This window comes from Lontra canadensis, unplaced genomic scaffold (genome assembly GCF_010015895.1).
Source record: "Lontra canadensis isolate GAN:19392208 unplaced genomic scaffold, GSC_riverotter_1.0 scaffold1, whole genome shotgun sequence".
Lineage (NCBI taxonomy): Eukaryota > Metazoa > Chordata > Mammalia > Carnivora > Mustelidae > Lontra > Lontra canadensis.
In genome coordinates, this window is record NW_022630995.1 from 67,173,826 (window position 1) to 67,195,754 (window position 21,929).

At 54.3% G+C, this 21,929-nt stretch overlaps 1 protein-coding gene across 1 annotated transcript in view; it reads left to right on the top strand.

The window, feature by feature from the left end:
- The window catches only part of RNF212 (ring finger protein 212), a 33,175-nt gene that overhangs the window by 1,530 nt on the left and 9,716 nt on the right, over positions 1–21,929 (top strand). The window contains exons 2-9 of the mRNA XM_032856701.1: positions 1,784–1,845; positions 9,187–9,261; positions 12,825–12,881; positions 13,425–13,483; positions 15,168–15,220; positions 15,320–15,380; positions 16,384–16,429; positions 20,396–20,459. Coding sequence (XP_032712592.1) covers positions 1,784–1,845; positions 9,187–9,261; positions 12,825–12,881; positions 13,425–13,483; positions 15,168–15,220; positions 15,320–15,380; positions 16,384–16,429; positions 20,396–20,459 — 477 coding nt within the window. The remainder of the gene's footprint in view (positions 1–1,783; positions 1,846–9,186; positions 9,262–12,824; positions 12,882–13,424; positions 13,484–15,167; positions 15,221–15,319; positions 15,381–16,383; positions 16,430–20,395; positions 20,460–21,929) is intronic.

Genomic DNA, 21,929 nt, shown 5'->3' on the forward strand with positions numbered 1-21,929 from the left:
ATGTCTTTAACGGATTCACTCCTAAGAGCTCTGCATGTTTTCTAGTATTTTGCTGTGAAACACCACTCATTCACTTGTGTGTTGTTTTCCTTTGGGATATCCAGAAGGGCGGAGGTGCTGCTGTGGGGCATTTTTGATAGAACCAGCACTTAGGACCAGGCACCCCAGAAAGCTGGCTGCTCCCAGCATGGATGACTGGCATTTTTGTCTCATACATTAGCAGCAGTCTGCGCTTTTGCCAACTACTCATTTGGGCCCCTTCACACCTTTTACTGGAGTGCTTATGTTTGATAGGTTTGTAAGCACTGTTTGTGTCAGTTTGCCTGCCCGTCAGCTGCGGACGGATCCTCTCTTTGTCAAGTCTCTTACTTCCCTCCCTCAACGCAACCCGTGGATTTTTGGGAGCCAGCTCTGTTCATCTCTGACTCCGTGGCTTCTGGCAGTAGCAGTGCTCCAAGGGATCTCCTGGCTCCGTAATCCCCAGAGAGACGCAGATGGCAGGAACACACTGCTGAGGGTGGGTGCTTTCAGAAGAGGGCCACTTGAACGTGTTTGTAGGACTGGAGACGAGGGGACAACTCCAGAGGCTGTTGGGAGGGAACAGGTCTTTCTACACAAGGACCCCATTGCACGTGCTGTAGGGATGAGATGAGATGAGACAGAGGAAGAGAGCAGAGGGAGTTGAGTTGTTCTGTGGTGAGTGGAGGAGAGGCAGGGAGATTGAGGAAGTTCATGACTCTTTACTCAGTAAAGAGCAAACGGGGGCCTGTTTGAATACCCGCCATAGGGAACTGGCAGGAGAACACCCAAGAAAAATGGAGGGTTGCTCAGCAATGTCGCAGGTTCAACAGTGCTGGAATCAAGTCTGTGAATCCACTTCCCAGTTAAGTGACCTTTTCCCCTGGTTCTTAGCTGTACTGGGCCAGAAGAGGGGGAGACAGGCCGGGGTTCAGGCTGGGTGGCTGCTTGGAAGGACAAGGATTCAGTATTGACTGGCCGGCTCTGGAGTCCAAGCTGGCTTGTGAGAATGGGAAGCTCAGATGTGTGGGGATGGGGCAAAGCCCAGGATGGGGGGCCCTACTGCCCCCCCACTGAAGTTTTCCAATGACACTGGGTGCTCTCGTGCCGCGTGGGGGCAGGTGAGGCAATGCAGGGCTACCCTTAGCAGCCAGCCACATGGAGGAGCAGTTTCTCCAGGGGATGACAGGAGTATCGTGGAGATGAAGGTGGTGCAGTAGGTGGGTCTGGGTCAGAGACCCTGGAGAAGAGCAGGTGGGGAGTTAGCCTGTGCTTTCAGGCCAGGCGCCGCCTTATGGGCCCAGCAGCCCAACAGATACCCCAGAGTGCGCTCCTGGGAACTGACTCGGGTGCTGTCGAGGTGAGGCTGGAGGGGGCGGGCAGGGGTTGGGGGGTGGCTGAACAGAGCTTTTACTTATCTCTTGGATGGCATGCAAGGAGCTATTTTCATTTTGAATAATTAAACATTTTAAATTAAGGTATCACTACAGAGTCTCACTGTAAGAAAATCTGAGATGGAGTTAAGTTTGAGTATTGTTGATCTTCATAATTACTATTTTGGGGCATATTGGCAGAATAGGAAAAATGGATTACTGAATAAATCTTTTCAACTCTGTCCACATGCAGTCTTTTCATTGCCTGAGCGTGGAAAATGTAAGTATTCTAATCCTGTATGTTTTTTAAGAAATAGTGTAATTTGAAGTGTGCACTTATATTCAGAAGCACTACTCACTATAATATACTAAAGTTTGTGTTTCTTTTATAGGTGGCAAAAACGAGTGCTTGATTTGCAAAGTCCCTTGTCGCACAGTTTTCCTTTCAAAACATGTAAGTTGAAATATGTATTATCTAAATATTAATCAGTGTTTTTTTAAATTTGAGATTCAGTTTTCAGTCATTTGGTGGGGTCTAAAATTTTCTTTCATTTTGCTAGATTAATTAGAAGATCTTACAAGATTTCTGAGTAAAGTGCAATTAGGATTTGGTTTTGAATACCTCACACAACTTTCTTAACCATAGATTTTTTTCCTCTGTGAGTTTGCTGTGCTGTGTTCTGGGAAGTGAAGATGAGTTGAATAGGTTTCTTCAGCACAAGACAAGCTCTTTAAGAAGGTGATCGAGGGGGCACCTGGGTGGCTCAGAGTGTTGAGCCTCTGCCTTCGGCTCGGGTCATGATCTCAGGGTCCTGGGATCGAGCCCCGCATCGGGCTCTCTGCTCAGCAGGGAGCCTGCTTCTCCCTCTCTCTCTCTGCCTGCCTTTCTGCCTGCCTCTCTGCCTACTTGTGATCTATCTCTGTCAAATAAATAAATAAAATATAAAAAAAAAAAAAGAAGGTGATCGAGTTTCTCTGGTGATCATAGCTGATTAAGAGGGTTGGAGGAAAGTAAGTTTAGGGGTGCTTACTGTTGCAGTAGGCTTAAAACAAAGTCTGCCTGTTCTCTCTATGAAATACTTCCATTTCACTTGTTTGCTGTAAACTTAGTTACAAATAATTATTCTCTTTATACTTAGGTTCTAAGATACTTATTTGATCTGATGTTTTCATCTGTAACAATCATTTTTTGCTGATTACAAATACGATACAAAGTCACACAAGACTTCAAAGATACAGAAAATCATAATGGAGAAAAATCCTGTCTCCCACAGATGTCCACAAGCAGGAGTATAGTTCCTGCACTGTGTGTTACTGTGACTTCTTTCTACAAAATGGTGTTTTCTCAGTTGACTTGGTATTTTTGGCATACCCGCACTTTGGAAAGACTGCACAGTATTTCGCTGTTTTCCAGGGGAGAAGGTAGTTTTTCTCTATTTCGATCTTACTGTGGATATTTTTTTTTTTACCATATTTCTGTAGCATAAATTCCTAGGAGTGGAAAAATAAGGGCACAGATTTAAGTGTTTAAATAATAGAAAGCACCTTATTTCCCTTAAGAAATGTACCATTTAAACCCTTGGCCACAGAGCACTGCTGGTCGGGCTTGACTCTGAGAGAGGGGCGCCCTGGCATTCCCCTGCCCTCCTGGGCCCAACGCTCTGTTCATTTATTTCTTTTCTTTTCTAGTAAGTGTGTTCAGGGCAGTCTGTTTCCTTTTGTTGTATATCACCTCGTGCATCGCTTTTATCATTTCTAGATAGTCTTTTTTTATTTGACAGACAGAGATCACAAGTAGGCAGAGAGGCAGGCAGAGAGAGAGGAGGAAGCAGGCTCCCTGCTGAGCAGAGAGCCCAATGTCGGGATTGATCCCAGGACCCTAAGATCCCAACCTGAGCTGAAGGCACAGGATTAACCCACTGAGCCACCCAGGCGCCCCTCTAGATAGTCTTTAATCTCTCTTTTAACTTTTTTGACTCGAGAATTATTCAGGAGAGGAGTGCCTAAATGGCTTAGATGGTTGAGCATCTAAGGTGATGATCCTGGGGTCCTGGGATCGAGCCCCGTGTCTAGCTCCCTGCTCAGTGGGGAGCCTGCTTCTCAGTCTGCCACTCCCCCTGCTTGTGCTCTCTCTCTCCCTCTCAAATTAATAAAAATCTTTAAAAAAATTATTCAGGAGAATGTTCCTTAATTTCTAAGAGGTTAGATTTTATCTCCTCTATCATTTTTGGGGAAAGTTTTTAATTTTATGTCTTTATGACCAGAGAACATGGCCATATAGTTAGTTTTCTTCATTGTCAGGATTTTCATTGTGGCTTACTACATGGTAATTGTTAATGTTCTACACATACTTGAAAAAGTATATCTTTTTTGTTCTCTGTGTGTGTGAGAGAGGGAAGTCATTTACGGTCCTGACACTACTCCGCACATCTGCTTTCTATGGGCACTTCCAGCAGTCTCTCCAGGACGCCTCTCCTCTGTTTTCCACGAGTCACGTGAGCACCTTCTGCCATGACACCTAAGAGCCATTCTTCCTGCTTTCCCTCCTGCTTCCTGGAGCCAGAGGGATCTGCAAGCATGGGTCATGTGCCCCAACTTCCCAGGAGTAAAACCCTTGTCTCCTCATGCCTGTGGCTCTGTGGCCCGGCTTGTGGTGGACACCTGGTCCCCTGGCTGGTGACTAACCTGCCACTGCTCCTGGGGCCGGGCTGCTTCCACCTTCTCCCTTCTCCACTGCCTTTAGGTCCCTGCATATGGCTCTGTGTGACCATGACTTCCTTGACCTGTAGCAGGAAGGACACCTGATATCATGGCACAGTGTGTGTGCGCATATGGGAAATAAGTTCTACCAAACAACACATCCTTGCTAAATGCCGTGCCCTGATGGCTCCTGCTCTGACTGGGTTTTTTGTTGTTACAACCAAACACGCTGTAACAGGCGAAGCTGATTTCCTGGGGCCTGCTTCTTCTGCTCCACCCACGGGGCACCATGCGTATTTGCTAGTTTGTCATGGAAAAGGACCATCACTGTCACACACACAGAATAGTACACCACCTTCTCTGTCAGCTGGCACGTGGCGAGGAACAGTGCAGACAGAAGCTGGGCCTGTGGGGATCTGGGAGGCAGGCAGGTGTGTGGGCTGGAGCCTCTGGGGAAAGCAGAGTGCAGAGCAGAAGGATGTGTGGACAAGAAGGGGGTTGCCATTAGACTGCAGTTCACTGGTTCTCCAGCAGAGATGGAGAGGGATGGCTGCCGCAGGGAGGCCTGGGCCCCAGAGAAGCCAGTGATGTCCGGGCAGGAGGGGCGGTGCTGCAGGCAGGCCTGGGCCCTGGAGAAGCCAGTGGTGTCTGGGACCTGGAAGCCACGAGTGCTCAAGGCATTCATCCTCATGCCCGCTTCACTTACAACCCTGGGGAACCAGAGGACGAGGAAGAACCCCCAGTGGGCAGAACTGGGGACTGGAGCTGGCTAGACTAGAGGTTCCCCTAAGCAGCAGAGGCCTGTCTGATGAAGATGAAGATGGCAGGAGGCCCAGGACACCCACCCACAGGATCTCCATGACTGCTATGTTCCTTGTCTTCCACCGACCTTTGAGGGGTAGATTCTGTTGTCCTGCCCTAGGCCCCAGGCCCAAGGTTGCTTACGGTGGGGATGGGCCTACTCCCTAGGCTGCAGCCCAGATAAGAACCTAGAGGACAGGACCACTTGCCAGCGAGGACCTGGGTTTGTTATGAACTGAGAGATGGGGCTTTTGGGGGATGGTGACTTCTCTGTGTAAGGGAAAAGAGAAATTAGAACAGCAGACTGGCCTGGCTGGGAGCTGTCCTTGGCCCTCCTGCCCTTCTTTCTGAGCCCCCAGCTAGACTCTGTCTTCCCACCTCCTTCCTATGAGCAATGCCACTCCAGGCCTGGCCCACAAGAAAATGTCCCAGAAAGCCCCCCAGCTCAGCCAAGTGGATGCTGGTGACCCAACAAGGCAGAGGTGCTGGGCCCCAAGTGGAAGGCCATTTATCAAGCCCAGCCTTCTGCTAATGTGCAGGTGGGAATTGTCCCCCTTAAGCCACTGAGGTTGGGAGCTGTGTGTAGTACAATTAGCCTAAGTTAGTCTTTGCATGTCATGTAACTTTGGGAATCAATTTCTTTTGTCAGTTTCCATGCACACAAGGTCTGTTGGGTTTGCCCATCATCAGTAATGTCAATAAAATTGACGTCTCTACAATGTGGACTCCCTAGTCCACAAGGCTGACACACGTCCATTTTCTTCGATATGCTCTCATCTCAGTGATGGTTTTCTGCGCAGAGGCTGAGTGCCTCACTGTTAGCTTTGCCCTCAGGTACGATGAGTTGGGTTGCTGCTGTACTCATTTCTTAAAATGTTGTCTCTTTATTGCAGTTGATCTTGTTTAATAGCTTTTATCTGGTGACCATGCTAAATGTAGTTACTGCTGTTGGCTGACCTCAAGCTTTTTCTGGACTCTCTCTATGCACAACCGTGGCATCTCTAAACGTTTAATCTCCATGTCATTCCTCCCTTTCTTTCTCTCTGCCGTCTTTTCCTCATCGCACAGGCTATGAGGAGACATAGTAGTGAAAGCAGGTGTCCTTTGTCTCTTCCTCATTTCAGGATTGAGCTTCCAGCAGTTCGAGTCGTCATGTGCATCTGGGTTTATTGCTGAGCTTTTTTATCATGAGCAGTGTTGGATTCTACCAAGGGTTTTTCTATAAATGTCAAGGTTATCATTTGATTTTTCTATTTTATTTTGTGATGTAAATTGCATTTATCTTTAGAATTTTAAACCCACATTTTTAAAGATTTTATTTATCACTTTATAGAGACAGAGAGAGCGTGTGTGCACATCTGAGTAGAGGGAGGGACAGAGGAAGAGAGAGAAAGTCTCAAGCAGACTCCATGCAGAGCTTGGGGCCTGATGTGGAGCTCAAGCTAGTGACCCGAACAAAACCAGAACTTGGACGTTCAACCGAGCCACCAGGTGCCCCTGCACCCACAGTAGGATTTTAAACCTGTAACTTGGTTGTGAAGCAGTATATGCAGAGGGAACTGGGGGCTGTGCACCTCCATTTGTGTGAGAAGTGCCCTGTAAGCCTCCTTTCTTTCAAGCACTTTTCATGTTTTGGTGAATCAGGGTTTTGCTGACTTAATAAAAGGAGTTAGAAATTCTTTCATTTTTCTTTTCTCTGGCAAAAAAAAATTTTTTAAGTCTGGAGTCATTCAGAGCATGTATGCCAGAATTCATACCTGACACTGTCTGATCCTAGAAGGCGTTTTGTGGGAAGATTTTTAACTAGAGTTTTAATTTTTTTAATTAGATATGGGATTCTTCAGAGTTCCTAATTCTTGGGTCAGCTTAAGTGAGTGGCTTTCTCTAGGGGTGTGTGCGCTTCATGTGAATTTTCAAGTTTCTCATCGTCAGTATGTCTGCGGTCACCTGTATTTTCAGTGTCTGTGAGATCTGTGGTGATGCTCCTTTGTCGTTGTGATAATAGTTGTTGTGTCCTCTCTTTACTCTTCAAAAGTCTTCCCTGGTTTTATTGACTTTTTGTCAGTGTTCTCAGAGAACTAGTGTTTATCTGCACTTTACATTTGTTCTTAGCTGCATTCTTATTAATTTCCTTTTTTTCCCCTTTGGGTTTAGTCTGTTCTATAAGATGGGTGCTTCTGTCCACTTCCCTTCTGGCATTTATGCTACACAGTTAGGGTGCCCCTCTCTTTCCCCTTGCCTGCATTGTATGTGTTGGCTATTTTATATTTTTATTGTCTTTCACTTCGAAATAATTTGAAATTTCTGCTTGGTTATTTCCATGATCTGTGTGTTTTCTGAAAGTATATTGACATAGAAATATTCGGGGATTTTTAGTTATTTTTCATTGACTTTTATTGAAGTCTAATACAGAAAAGCCCACAGATACAAGTGGCTCCAGGAATTGTTTGTGACCTGAACATATCCGCCACTCGGACCGAGACAGGGTTCATTTCTGTGACTCCAGAGACCGCGGCGTGGCCTTGACGTTCTGAAGTCTAAGGTGCAGTATATCTTCCTGCTGACGCAAGGGTGTCAGACACTTCTGCCCCTGGCCCACTGTTTTGTATCTTCTACAGTGTTGGTGCATGTTTTCATTGTGTCTGCATGGAGCCCAGCAGGGCGGCTAGTGTGCGGTCACCATTCTGGTCTGGGGTTACCCCACATTCCCCTTCTCTCGTGCTCCTTACTGGCTCCTGAACCCCCTGCTCCCACCAAGGAACCATTTCCTACCTGAAGGCAGTGCCTTCTGTTGGTGACAGATTCTCTGGTTTGTTTTTGTCTGAAAAGGACCTCCTTTTTTGCCTCCATTTTGAGGCATATTTTCACTGATCTTAGAATTCTTTAATGGACATTCATGTTTTTTTGGTGCTTTGATCCTATTCCTTCTTTGTCTGTCTCCTTTCACAGCATAGCTATCCTCTGTGTGATGACGGGTGTCTGCAGAGTTGTCCTGCTTGGCTTCACAGAGATCCCTCACCCTGGGCAGTGGGGGCCTTTGTGAGACTGGAGAACCACTGGTTCCTCTGTCCCCACAGCCTCCTGTGCCATTCAGGGACTCTGCCATGTGCAGAGTGATTGACTCCTCTCACAGAAGGCAGTGGGCGCTAACAGATCAGTGATAGCATTCCCAGGTGTTCGCATTTCTGGTCCATGGAGCTGTTTGTCTAGTCTGGGGTTGTCTGTGTATGTGCAGTGTGTCTTTCTAGACAGGCGTGGTCCCCACTTCCTGAGCACCAGGCTTGGCCATGCTGTTTTGGGGGCACTCTGCATGGCCCTTTGGGAAGGCACCTTTCCTGCTGGCCTCGCTCAGAGGGTCTGGCCACGTACAGGGCTGTCAGGTCTAGCCAGTGCAGGGCAGGGCTCCCATGAACCTAGAGGACCTGGGTCCTGTCTGTGGGCCATGCCCCCCATGGCTGGCCCCCAGGCAGTATTGTATGGGGTCCCCGGCTGTCCCGACGCCACACCAGACCCTCATCTCCCAAAGCCAGACCTGGTCCTGGCCCCTCCGCATTCCCCGCCAGAAGGCCCTGGCCCTTCAGGGTACAATCCCCAGTTTCTAACACTGACCTGATTTAGTTCCACTGTTGTTTTAGTGGAGTTTGGGAGCACAGATGGCCCCCAAACTGCCATCTGCTATCCTGACACTCATGACTTGCTTACAGTCTAGACCAAAGACCAGACAGGGAGGTCGAGCAAGACTCTTCCGCACCTTTTCGGTCTGACATGTGTCCATACTGTTCCGTGTGGTTGATAGCCATTCCTCCCAGACTCCTGCAGCAGGACGGGCTTTATGCCATTGTGGTCCAGGCAGAAGGCAGGTCCGCACTGGGGGCCAGCAGCAGGCAGACACCGTTTCTTCAGCCCTTATGTTTTTAAATAACTTGCAACTACTTGTGATTGGTTGAAAGCTGTATTCCTCTGCTTTTTTCCTTCTGAGTTCCATGTGCCTCCTCCGTGAAAGCCTGGCTTTGGGGGTACCCTTCCAAGGAGGGGTATGTCTAACGTCACAGATGATATGACTGAGGCTACTCTGCACCCCAGGCGGGTCCCAGGGCCCCATAGCACTGCCTTTCGGCTCTTGGACTGACAAACAGCCGCTGGCAGCTGGGACATGGGCGCCCCTGCAGGCCTCCTGGAGATGGTTTGTGTCTTCTGTGGCTAGTTCTGGGTGTAGAGGTGCAGTTTTGTCCTCAGGCTGTCTATGGTCGTGTTGGAAGCAGTAACACAGGCCCTGGCTTTCCTTCCCTTTCAGACTGACGCAGACATCCAGGCGCTGTTCATGGGCATAGACGGCCTGTGTAAGAAGTACTCAAGAGAGACCTGCCAGGTGAGCTCTGTATGTGGTGCCATGTCCTCAGCCTGACCCGGCCACAGCAGAGATTCGGGGCTGTGATGACCTTGGAAGATATGGGTGTTACAGGCTCTGGAGAGCAGCCCCTCCAGGGGTTTTCTGCCTTCAATGTGACAAAGCCGTCGGTCAGCTGTGTTCTGTTGTTTGTGCTATGCCTTTGCTGTGTACGGGGACATCGCTGTCCTTTGAGCCTCATGATCTGGGGCAGACCTGAGAGTTCGGGCTTGAAAGGGCCCCAGATCAAGGCTGCAGGTCCTTTCCAAGGGTCATGGTCCACGCAGACATGCTTTCCCCTGGCTCCCAGGGTGCCTGTCTTCCTCCCAGTCCTGCTCTGCTGTCCACACCTGCCTCGCCCCCCATGTCTCCCCTACCTCTCCTCCTCCCTCTAGCGTTGTGACCCTATGCTCACCCCATGTCCCACCCCAGAAGCCTGGCCTCCCACAATCACTGGACAATGTGCGGGCCACCATTCTGTCCAGGGAGCTGCTTGGGAGAGAAGGGAGCCCTCCAGCCCCAGCCATCCTGCTTCTCCCTGTTCTGTTAACATGAAGCCCCTGTGGGCTGCCTCCTACCTACCTTCTGGGGCAGGAGGCTGAGTGGGGCACCAGCCAGGAGCCACCTCCAGCCAGGACCTTCCCCGGGGCAGCTTGCATGCTTGGGCCCACCTGCGCCAGCGAGACCTTCCCACCCCCTATTTCCCATGGCCGCTTTCCAGCTGTGACGCGGCCAGAAGTCCCACGGTGTCACAGCCATCCCATCTACATGTAGCCCCGTAGCCACACACAGATGTCCCAGAAGCCAGCTGTGTTGCAGAGCTTGGGCGGCCCTCCAGCTCACGGTGCTCAGAACCACGGGCAGTCCTGTGCTTGGAAGAGTCTTGCCAAGGACGTGGCATCTCTAGAGCATTCACCTGTGCAGAGCTGGGTCGGGGGAGGCTGCAGAGGCAACTGCCAAAGGATCTCCCTCACTCCTCTGGGCCACACGTCCCATGGCCAAGTGGCCTCCTGTCTGGGTGTGAAGTGGAGTTTCCAGAGGCCACACAACACAATGTGGCATCATTATGCGCATTAATACACTGGGCTTGCTATTCTTGAAGGAACAGATATGTGTCATAAATTCCTCTTGACATTAATTTCTAGTGGGGGTTAGCACTGACAGGGCAAAGCCGCATCAACAGTAACTTTAAGAGTGAGGCCATCCTCAAGCCGTGGCACGGGCCCCGACGACGGCAGACCCATGGCAGGTGGGTCCACAGAAGCGGCCAGGAGGTCACCCTTCCTGATCCAGCTGCAAAGAAGCAGAAACTCTTCCTCTCCCTGAGGCAGGGCTAGCCTGCATCGGCTGCTGAGTGTGCACATGTGGCTGCCTCTCCAGGGGGACGGGCCCGCTGGGTAGCAGGCGTCTCGAGCAGTCCTGCAGCCTCCCCGCCTGTCACAGGGACCGGTACAGAGGACACGGACATGCTCAGCTCCTGGTCTTGGCTTCCTTAGCCTCTGCACTTCATAAAAATCTCACGAGACAGGTGCCCCCTCTGTCCAGGAGGGCACTCCTACCAGAGGAGGGTCATGGCCCTTTTACATTTTGTTTTGCTGGTGTCCATATTCTCCGCCTGGGTCAAGGCCACAGCAGCTCAGCCTGAGGAGCCGGACACACCGGAGTCCCAGAGGCTGGCTCCTGCCTGATATAGGTGGGCAGCCTACGGCTCTAGGGATCCATGCTGCCCTTGGACTTGCCCCAGGCCCCTAGGGGCTTGGTATCTGGTCCACAGGCCTCTCTCCCTAGCTCAGCTTAGCCCATGGTCTCGCTTGCGGCCTCACTACCTTGTCTGTCTGTGCCAGCCATGGAAGCCGGCATGCTTGCTCTCTGCCTATACTCATTTACGAATAGCCACGGGCCTGCCTGCAGGCCCTGTGGAACCCCAGGGCTTCTGAGGTCAAGGTCCTACAGACCAGTGTGGGCACAGCCCTGCTCCCAGACGCTCCAGGTAGGCTGTCCTGCGGTTACTTCCAGATGTTCCTGCTTTCTGTTTCTCAGAGTGGACCCTGCACCAGGACATGAGGTTGAGGGATCGGTGTGCGACACCCTCTTCCTGCCGCGGGCACAGAACCAGTCGAGGAGTGAGACCAAGCAAACAGGCGGAGGGGTGGTCTAGCTCTGCCAGAGCTCCTACACACTGTGTACAGTCCCCACCTCTGGTCCAGAACCTGCCAGCCCTTCCTTTCTGCCCCACACCACCTTGCCACCTCCAGGGAGCCATAGGGCCTGAGAGCTGTGGCCGAGCATTGGGGACATTTCTGGGACGTGGCCTCATGAAGAAGAAGATGTTCATGGGGGCGACATTGCTGGCCCCTTTTGGCACCCCCGCCACAGACTAACACTCCAGGCTGAGTCTGTGTCCATCGATCCTTGTCTTGTGGAGCAAGAGCCCCACGCAACATGTCCCCCAGGCCCCGAGGGCATGGAATCCCTGGGAAGATGAGGAGAACAGGAAGAGAGTATTGGTCACTCCTGACCGTGGCTCCATCTTGTAGAGGTGGCCTGCCCGGTAGAGGAGGCACTGAAGACATGCTGTGGGCTGGCCATCCTGTCCACCGTGGTTTCTCCCTCAGTCTGTGCTAGCCCTGCAAGCCTGGGGACAGCGCTAGCTGTCCCTTCGTGTCCACCCACTAAGCACAGTCCTGGGGTGCACTGATGAGGTGTTGACCCTAGAGGATGCTGACCTCACATCCCAGGCCCGCAGGAACCCTACCTGGGGCAGCAGCATCAGGTTTCAGCAGTCATGGCGTAGTGCTCCCGGAGGGAAGGCATAATTGTCTGGAAACTTCCCTTAGGGGTGCCTAGGGGGTTCAGTTGGTGTAGGCTCTGCCTCAGGTCGTGATCCCGGAGTCCTGAGATCGACCACCCACATAGGGCTCCCTGCTCAGCAGGGATCCTGCTTCTCCCTCTCCCCCCGCACCCTGCTGGTCCTCTTGCTCCCCACCTCCAACAGAAAAATACAACAAATAACAAGAACTTTCCTTAGTGTGGGGTGGCTCTTTCCGCCCCAAGTCAATCATAGATCACGGTTTCTGACTCAGTGTTCTTGGGAGCCCCTGCGGATGTGGAAGTTGAGCCTTCTCTAAGCGGAAGAGCAGGGGTAGCACTGGTCCCGGGTGCAGCAGGCCCTGGGGGTCTGGACAAGGTCCCTGGGCTCCGCTTCATGCTGTGCCATCCCCTGCCAGCCTCGTCCAGAGAGTCCCCGTGGGTGCTGTTTGGTCAGGAGGCCATCCCATGATCCCGTTGCTATGCCCACTGGGTTGTGTCCTCTGCCATGGCAAGACCCTGAGTGCCACACGGCGCACAGGCACCACTACACGCACCACATGGCTGCACCAACCTCTGCCCTGGGCACAGGGTGGCAGGGGCCAGGGGGCAGGCAGGGCCGTGGGGGAATGGAGTGTGCTTGTACCTGCACCGAAGGCCCCTGCCGGCTCCCGGGACAGCGTGCGTGGTTGCGGCCCCGTGTCAGTGCCAGCAGCTGACATGCATTCTCTGCTCAGATTTCAGAATTTCAAGAGAAGCACAGAAAGAGACTCTTGGCCTTCTATAGAGAAAAGGTAACCCCTGACTTACTGCCTCGTGAACCCAGGTGGGGGGCCCCAGGACCAGCTCCTGTCCTGCTGGCCCACGTCCCTGCACAGGTTCCCGTCCGTGGTTGGCCCGTGGCCGCTTGGGGGACCCGGCTGTGGTCATGGGGCAGTTTCCCTGTGGAACACCAACACATATGAATGTCCCCGGAATGCCTCAGGCTCTATCCACACAGTGCTGCTAGGAGGTCGCACTAGGGGACGTTGACAAAAGGACGTTTGAGATGCCTGTTTGCCCTATAAATACCCTCCTCCACACAGAGGGAGAGCAAAGCCTCGGTGAAAGCGGGTCTGGAGTGTAGATGGAGGGCTCAAAGCAGCGCCGGGTCCAGGCCACTTGCCGAGGCTGGGCCACCCTGCACGGCTGCCCAGACCCCTTCTCAGCACTGGTTCCCGGGGGCCCTAACAGCCTGCACGCAGGGCCCATGTGCCGTGTCCACCACGTTCTGGCTCGTGGCTTATGACACCCAGAGGGTCAGCATGTCCTGATAACTGGAGTCTGATTGTGTTTAGATCACAAAGTTGGAGGAGTCCCTTCGGAGGTCAGCATTGCGGATGGAACAGCTGCAGGGGTGAGTCCTCCCCACCAGCGCACCCAGGGCGGCTGATGGCTGTCCGCTCAGCTGTCTGAGACCAAGTAAGACCTTGTAACTGAGGAGGGAAGAAAGAGCACTTGCGTTTGCTAGCAGCTTCTGTCAGAGTGGAGCTGCAGTGGGAAGGGAAAGGAGCCATGAAAACATACAGAAAACACCTAGGGGGTTCCCGGTGTGTCCTGGGGCAGAGGGGCTCTGCAGCCAGGCCCTGTTGGACCCCTGCCCACAGCCCGCTGGCTTCCCATCTGCCAGGAACCATGGCACCTGTGACGGTGAATGCGGGCAGCCCGTGTCCCCATCGGTGTGGAGCCCACAGTCCCCCTAGGGCAGCATCCACACAGCCCCTGCATGGGCCACAGCTCCTTCTGTTCTGTGAGATGGACTAGGGTTCTGTTGGGTGTGTTAACATGGGGATTCTTCAGAAGTCCCAATTTGCGGGTCACTCGTTCAGTTAAAGTAAGTGGCTCTGGGGAGCTTCTGTCCACCCAGCTGATCGCGTGTGCAGCGGTGACCCACGTACTATTGGTGCATGCTGGCTGCCAGGTTGCACCGGGCAGCTGGTGGTCACACGGTCAGCGGAGGGCCTGTCTGGGCTGAGCACCAGGGTGAGGGTGTGCTCTGGGCTCCGTATACTCTGCGGAGGTCACCCCGGGCTGGCACCGCCTTCAGTGCTTGGGAAAGAGTGTGAGCACAGCCTCGGAGACCCCGCGAGCTCCGTCCAAGTCCAGGGAGCGGCAGAGAGGGCAGTGTGACCACGCAGGGTCACTCGGATTGTTCTTGGTGTATAAGCAGCTTTTCTTTCTGGGGAACCCGTCCACTGCCGCAGTCTCTCCCGGGCTGCCCCACGTGCTCCTGTCTCCGCAGCCCCCAGCCCAGCTTCTCTGCTCAGCTCTGCGCTGCACACCTTTTCTGCCTCACGTTCATTTTAGTTGCTCAGTTTTGCATTCCTAGAAGGTTCCTGGTCATTTTCCCCACTGTGGGGTCGTCTTATCTTCATCCCCATCTTCTGTTTGGGCACATGACAGGCTGTGTGTCTCCCACACCCCTGACCCCTGCATGTCCAGATCCTGTCTGTTCTCCTTGGGCTCCTGCTTCAGGTAGGGCCCTTGCGGCCTGGCTGGGGTGGGGTGGGCTCGTTCTTCTGGCTCACTGTGCGTGTCCTTGGCTTGGCCTGCATCCTGGAGGGAGGACGCCCTCCCCCAGACCACCGCCTGCGCACGAGGAACAGAAGTCATGCAGGGCGGCGATCACTGTGGGGGAGTTGCTGGGTTGGCTCTCGGTGACAACACTGTCCTGGGGAGGCTGGCCCTGAACGGACGTGTGTTATGAAGTCTGTAAGCAGGAGCCAGTGCCCTCGCAGGTGCGAGGTCCCCACAGCGCGGATGCTGACGTCCACCTGCCCCCAGCCCCTGGTCACTGAGTCACTTGGCAGGTCCTTGTCCAGTGCCTGCTCGCTCCCAGCACTGGGTACTGGTAGGTCTGAGCCAGCCACAGGCGTGTACTCAGGGCCTTCTCTGGGTAGAAAGTGCGGCTGGCAAGGGACAGGGGGCCAGGCGGACAGGGAGCATTTGGCCGAGTTTGTCCTCTTCTGCTTCAAACTGAGATGATTTATGTGGGAGTAAATGTTTAGGGTTTAATTCACACCTTCTCTCCATCTCTTTAGGATGAGATTGTCACAGCAAACAGCTTTCAGCGCAGTAAAAACTCCAGTTTCAAGTAAATATCATGGGGCCTGAGCAGGGAGGGATGTGAAGAGGCATGCAGCGGGGTTGGGGGAACGCGGCCTGACGCTCAGACCCTCCTTCCCCCCAACAGCTCCTTCAGCAAAGCCAGACGGACACCTGCTCTTGCCCCCTGACACGTCAGCCTCTGACAGGTGTGTGCCCAGTGGGAACAGCTGAGGGTCCCTGAGAGTCACAGACGTGACCAGTCACACAGCCCTTCCTCTGGCATGCCCTCAGTTCTCCACCCCCCATCCCTGCAAGTGCCCTGATGCTGGACAGCTCAGGGGATACTCAGCTCAGGACTCAGGAGCTTGCCCCCCTCCAGCTCCTCTGTGCCCTGTGGAACCTCACAGGCACAGCCCAGAATCGGGTGTGCAGCCCAGGCTGGCCCCTCACATCTCCATCCCCACAGCCGTAGTGATTGGTTGGGGGCAGTCCTGCACCCATGCTGGGCTGGTGGGTGTCATCCCTGGGACGCTGATCTGGGACCAGGATGGCCAGGCAAGGGGAGGCGCTTGGAAATGAATCCAGCACAGACAGAAACAGGACAGGAGACTACAGCCGTGCTGGTGGCACCCCTGGGGACTCTGACCCATCCCAGCAGAGGGAGCCACACCCCTCCCTGTGGCTCTTCCCTGAGACGGTCAGGCTTGAGTTTGGGCGCTGCACCTGAAAGCACTCTGGGCGCCAGGTTCACTCCCCCACCCTTCCTTCATCCTTTCTTCTGCCGTTTTTCTCCTACGGGGCTGCTCAGATGATATTGCCTGTCAGACATGGGGCTGAGGTGTTGGGGGCTAACACCAAGCACGTCTGTGTGAATTGTGTTGGTCAGGCGGGAGGAATTCAGAAAACTAGACGAGACGTCCCGGCTTGCGTTGCAGGAGGTTTGGCCTGAGTTAGAGGGGCGCGGACATGGATGGCGCACTGAAGGGGGCGTAGGACGGCAGTGGAGCAGGGGCTCCAGAGCAGGCACAGGGCCCGGAGGAGAAGTGGTCCCATGTGCGTGTGGCTGACAGACTGTGGCACCCAGCAAAGAGCCTGACGCACAAGAGGGTTTGGCCGTGACCCTGGCCCTGAGTTTGTGTCCTAGCCAGCGCGGTCATGTCGCTGACGAGCCTCAGGCCCACTAAATGTATCTCACTGTTCACTTAACAGAGTGGAGTCCATGCAGGTTGACCATACTCCTTCCCCGGTAAGAAAAGTAAGTACCCATGTCCCTGGGCTGCTTGTCCCCCACGCAGCGTCCTTTCATGGTTTTCCTTGGCACCCAGAACATAAGCGTTTGCCTAACAGGTGGATCATGGCGGGGTCTCTTGTCATGGGCTGTGCTGAGGGGAGAGCCCACTGGGGTGTGGTTGGTAGCATAGTTCCTGGATGGCCCTTCAGGGAGCAGGGCTGGGACTGGCCGAGGGACAGGGAGCAGATGGGCAGGCAAGATGGAAGTGAGGCTGCATCAGGCTCAGCCCCATCCAGCCAAGTACAAACGTGGAGGGTTTTGAGGAGCGCAGGAGAGAGATCAGAGCAGAGGAAGCTTGGGGCCCAAGCCTGGCCCAGCTCGAGGTGGGCCAGACTGACCCCCCCACCTGGCCAGACACAGCTCAGAAAGGGGAAGCTGGTCCCCAGAGGGAGGCTCCTGCTGCCCAGAGAGGGAGTGAGCGGGTCAGGAGAGTGGCCTGGTCTGGTGTGCACGGGCTCCTTGGTGTTGGGGCGTCATGGGTCAGGGGCACAGCGTCTAGTGCTTCTTGTTCATGGCCTCCCAGTCGCCCTGTGAGGCGTGCGTGGATGTTGGGGCTGCTCAGTGAGAAGTAGCACTCATTTCCAAGGGGGCCACCTTGTAACTATATTAGGGAAGAATCCAGATTCCAGGATGAGCAGGTGGGAAGACAAAGCCATTCAGAGCTGGGACGGAGGAGACACCCAGTGCTTAGCTCACGCCAGACTGTGCTCCCCCCTCCACCGCCCCACGGGCCGTCACTGCAACCCACATCATACCCTGGATGGAGACTGTGGATGCACTGCTTCCCGCCCTCTGGGTCCTAGCAACCCCCCCACCTGCTGGTCTCTGCTCCCCAGAGTCTGGACCCTGAGCCTCCCCAACATGTGGCCTTGTTTTGGAGATTGAGACTGAAAGCCTCTGTGGACTCGCAGGTTGCTGGCTGCTAGAGCCGAGGGACCAGAACACAGGAAACCGTCTTGAAATTGCAGAGTGAGATGCCAGACCGGTGGGAGCACCTGCTGCCATCATGGTGGGTGGGGGACAGAGAGGCTCTGCACAGAGGTCTCCAGGACACAGGCTTCCAGGCTGGAAATGAGCCGCTGCTAGTGCATTCAGGGACAGGCCTTGGGCTGCGGTTTGCCCGGCCTTTGCCGGGCCAGAACACAGAGCCGACTTGTCTACTGTGTGGACCCCGCCAGGCCAGTCTGGCCACCCTGGGAGCGGGTACACACTGGGTGCACACGAGGGCGCCTTGGCCAGAGCTGCTCTGTGCACCCGGTAGGGGACAGGGTGAGCACTATCTCCTGGGAGACCGGGCGGGGGCAGGGGCCACACCCTTTCCTCCAGCGTTGAGAGAACCACGCTCTCTCTGGTGGGCCAGCACTGTCATCTGGTGCTTTTGACAAGGTGAGTGGCCATGGCCACGGGGGAAGCAGAGTGAGGGCACCGCAGCCAGCCGAGGAGATATCACGCCCACCACAGACCCTGCGCAAGTAGCAGGGGCTCAGCCACCAGGGCCTGGCTCCTACCAGTCCTGGAGGGGCCTCATCCTCCTTGCCCCCGCTGCCCTGCACAGAGACAATGAGCAGGCTGGAGCCTCCCCAGGGACGGGGCCTTCCCTACTTGTAACTTCCTGCTGGGGACTCACCAGCATGGAGTGAAGCTGTCTATGGCTCACGAATTCATAAGGGAAGCCAGCAGAATGTGAAAGCCTGCTTGCGCATCAGCCTTCGAGAATGCAGAAGCGAGCGGGCTGACGGACATGTCACCAGCAGCCCCCGCAGGGCACCCCGGCCAGGATAGGGCTGCTGTCATGTGACTCCAGGACCAGCAGCAGCAGATACCTGGGTAGGGAGCTTTGGACAGCTATAAACCCCCGACACTGGGGAGTTGCACATTTTTCTAGAGTGTTTATCTTCTCGCAGGAAAAGCCTTCGCTGAGGCAGTTGTAAATAGAGGGGAAGCATGAAGCTGTATTTGCACCCTCCCTTGAGCCAGGCCTGGTCTGCGGGGTGGCAGGGAGCCCCCCTGCAACTGCCTGCCCCCCCGGGGGTGCTCTCCTCCTCACAGGCATTGGCCACACCCTGTCTTCTCTGTTTTCTGGTGAGCTCCTGGCCGGCCCCGTAGAGGCCTCTGCTCTTGAGCCACCCACATGCAGCCTAGTGTGGGACACCTCCCTTGGGAGCCGTGGCTTCCTTGCTCGGGTCCAGGGCGAGTCTGTGCCTGCTCTGCTCAGAATGGCCTCTGGCCTGGGCTCTGAGAGGCTGTTGGAGTTCTGCATGTGCCTGAACACAGCGGCCAACATCCTGAGCCCAGGCAGTAACGCCCCATCGTGCCCCAGGAAACAGATCCTCATTGGCCCTGTCCTGGTACCTCTGACTCCCTGTGCCCACACAGCCAGGCTGTCTGTGCTGCAGCCACTACGCTGGGCACTCTGAGTCTTTGTATCATTTTGGCTTCACCTGTTACCACCTTGTCCTTAAAACAAATGAAAGTCCTTTTTTTAGCAGAAGCTAGGGTGAGAAAAGACAAATTACCTGCTCGAATCCAACTCAGTAGTTTTCAGTCTTGCTCCATGATGATAATTTTTCTGTCCATTGTTTAGAGCTGGACGGAAATGGGGCTCAGGGGCACATCCCTGTGGGAGGCTGTGAGGGGAGCAGGTGCAACCGGCTGCTGGGGCACACAAGAGTGGGGCATCTGGGAGCCTTGACTCAGTGACCTAGCAGGCGGCCATGGAATGGGGAGCCCTGGGGAGGGTGGACAGGCCAGGCACTCTGGACTCACTCTGATAGCAGCAGCATAATAAAGCAGTTTCTAGGACTGGCTGATGGGAAGGACCCAGAAAGAGTGGGACCAGACAAGCTTATGGGGGGATCCATAGGCATCCAGCCCACCGTTCCCACGGATGGCTAGGAAAGACGCTTCAAACTGGGGAGCTCTGTTGTGGATGTGAGCACACTGTCCATGGCCATGGAGAGCTGGCTCTCCAGGCAGGGCAGTACTGTTTGCAATGCCTCCACCCGACGCAGCCGGTCCCTCCAGGGTTGAGTCTGGCTGGTGGGTATGAGCCAGGCAGTGGGGTCAGAGGGGGTGCCCTAGAGCACAGCAGCCAGGAGTGGCTGCCAGATGGTGGAGTAAAGGACCACTGGGGTAGATGTGCCAGCGGTGGGGGCTGGGAAGATGGGCCACCATCAGGGCCCTGAGGGGTGATGGCCAAGTTTAGGGACAGAACAGTGGGGACTGGGCTGCTTTTGGTCCCCGTCCTTGCAGCATCTCTGGTTGGAAGAGGGCTCCCCCATCGCTTTCATCTGCACCAAGGAGCTCTTCCCTCAGGGAATCGGGGAGGGGGACCGTCCCCAGGGGGAACATGACAGGTGCGTGGCCAGAGCAGGGTTCCCTGTGACAGGTAACACTTCACCCCTTTGGCATCTAGATTTCAAGGTGACAAAATTATATGCACAAAGTGAAGATTTAATCAGGATTTTAAAATTTATGATATCAGGGGCTCCTGGGGGGCTCAGTTGGTTAAGTGTCCGACTTGGTATTGGCTTAGGTCATGATCTCAGGGTCATGGGATCAAGTCCATGTCGGGCTCTGCCCCCAGCGGGGAGCCTGCTTGAGATTCTCTCCTGTCCTCAGCCTGGCTTGTGTGTGTTCTCTCTCTCTCTCAAAATAAATAAAATCTTAAAACTTACGATGTCAGTCAAGGACTTGATTTTTCTCTTTCAAAATCCGTCAAAGCACTTAGTGGACTCTCCATGTGCTGGCAGCGGTGGGCTCCCTGGGGCCACGGGACGCAGTGGTATAGGGCCCATGTCCTGCCCAGGAGCCAGCCCAGGAGCTTGCCCGGTGGATGGAGACTAAACAGTGTGTCCTTAGGAAATACAGAGAATCTCCCTCAGAAATGGCAGCACTGGAAACTGACTTGTTTTCTTTTTACACACTTAGCCTGAAGTGGCAGTTGGCCCAGCAAGAATCTCGCTGATCAGCCCACCTCAGCACGGACGCATGGGTAAGTGGGGATCCCAGCATGCACACCTCAGGTCAGCACGCAGACCAAGCTACGGTCCCTGGAAAGGAACATTCGATCAAACCCGTCAGAACCCACCCATGTCAATGATGTCCTTCAACAATGTCAGTGTGGGAGTGACCTATTCCCCAAAATGGTGTGGCTGCTGGGCCCACTACAGGACGTGGGCATGGTGGCCAAGTCCAGAGACCCTTCCAAGCCCGCCACAGACCGACCACGCTTTGGTGACGGTGCACCTCCTCTGGGCCTGGAACAAAATGGTTTCCTCACCAGGTTTGCCTCAGGGGTTGTTGGAGTGGCTGATGGGTTTGGGAGATGAGTGCCTATGCCACCAACAGGCTTGGACCCCTCTCTGCGGGGGTCTGGGTGGGCCTCTGGCTTAGCCCCTCTGCTGTTGCTCCCACCTCCTCACCCAGTGAGCTCAGGCCCGTGGGGCGGACATTTGCAACTTGGCACTGAGCTTGCTCGCCCTTGACCCCAGTTCTCTGCTCTCCATCTCCTTTGCTTTGTGCTGAAGGGGATATTCTAGCAGTGGCCTCATTGTAGGACTGAGAGACACGGTGTGTGCAGATTCATCACAGCTGAGTGGGAGTGGGGGGCCGACAGCACCTGTTCTGGGGGACGCTGGGGTGGCACCTCCTGGGTGTGGCTCTGCCATTTCCACGGGGGCCACCGTTCCCGCTGGCCGGGCGGCCCCTCAATATGGCTGTTCAGCCCACTCGCAGCCTCTTGTCCCCATTCCTTGCCTGCTGCTCCCATGCTGCCCACCTCAGGCCCATTGTGCCGGCTGGGAGAGAACTGAGCTCATGGATGCAGCCCACCACCATCCCCCGGGGATGGAGGCCCCCAGTATAGCCGGTTTATTTCCATGGGTGGACCTCCCTGCCACACGCTGGTGAGAACTCACGACACTTCCTCTGTAGTCCTGCTCAGCGTCCTGGGATGCCATTTCCGGGGTGTGTGATGTGGGGCTCCTCTTACAGGCGGCTGCCTGGCCTGGCTGCTTCCTCAGCCTGCATTGCCCCCCAACCTCCCCCAGGGGGCTCTTGCCCTCACTATCCACAGTGTGTCGGAGCTGTGTGCCGTAACGCTAGTCCTCACTGCATTCTCTCCCTGGACACGTTTCCACAAGGGAACATGGAGACCCCCTTGATGCTTTTCAGATGTGTTGATCAGAATGGAGAAGTGACAGGATGATGGCCCTATGAGCATCCTACCCTGTGCATCCCACTGTCCCTTCTGCCACTCTGGAAGGGACGTGTCCTCATTCCTGTGACTGTGACCTTGAGTGTCTTCATTTTAGTCATCTCTTGTCTGAATTGCCTGTTTTTCATTTGTCCTTCACATATATGAAATCCTCAGGATGAAGGATAATGATTTTTTTATCCAGTTTGCTATTTAATTGTCTAATTTTTTTAAATTTTAGATGCTTAACATTTTTTTAAAGATTTT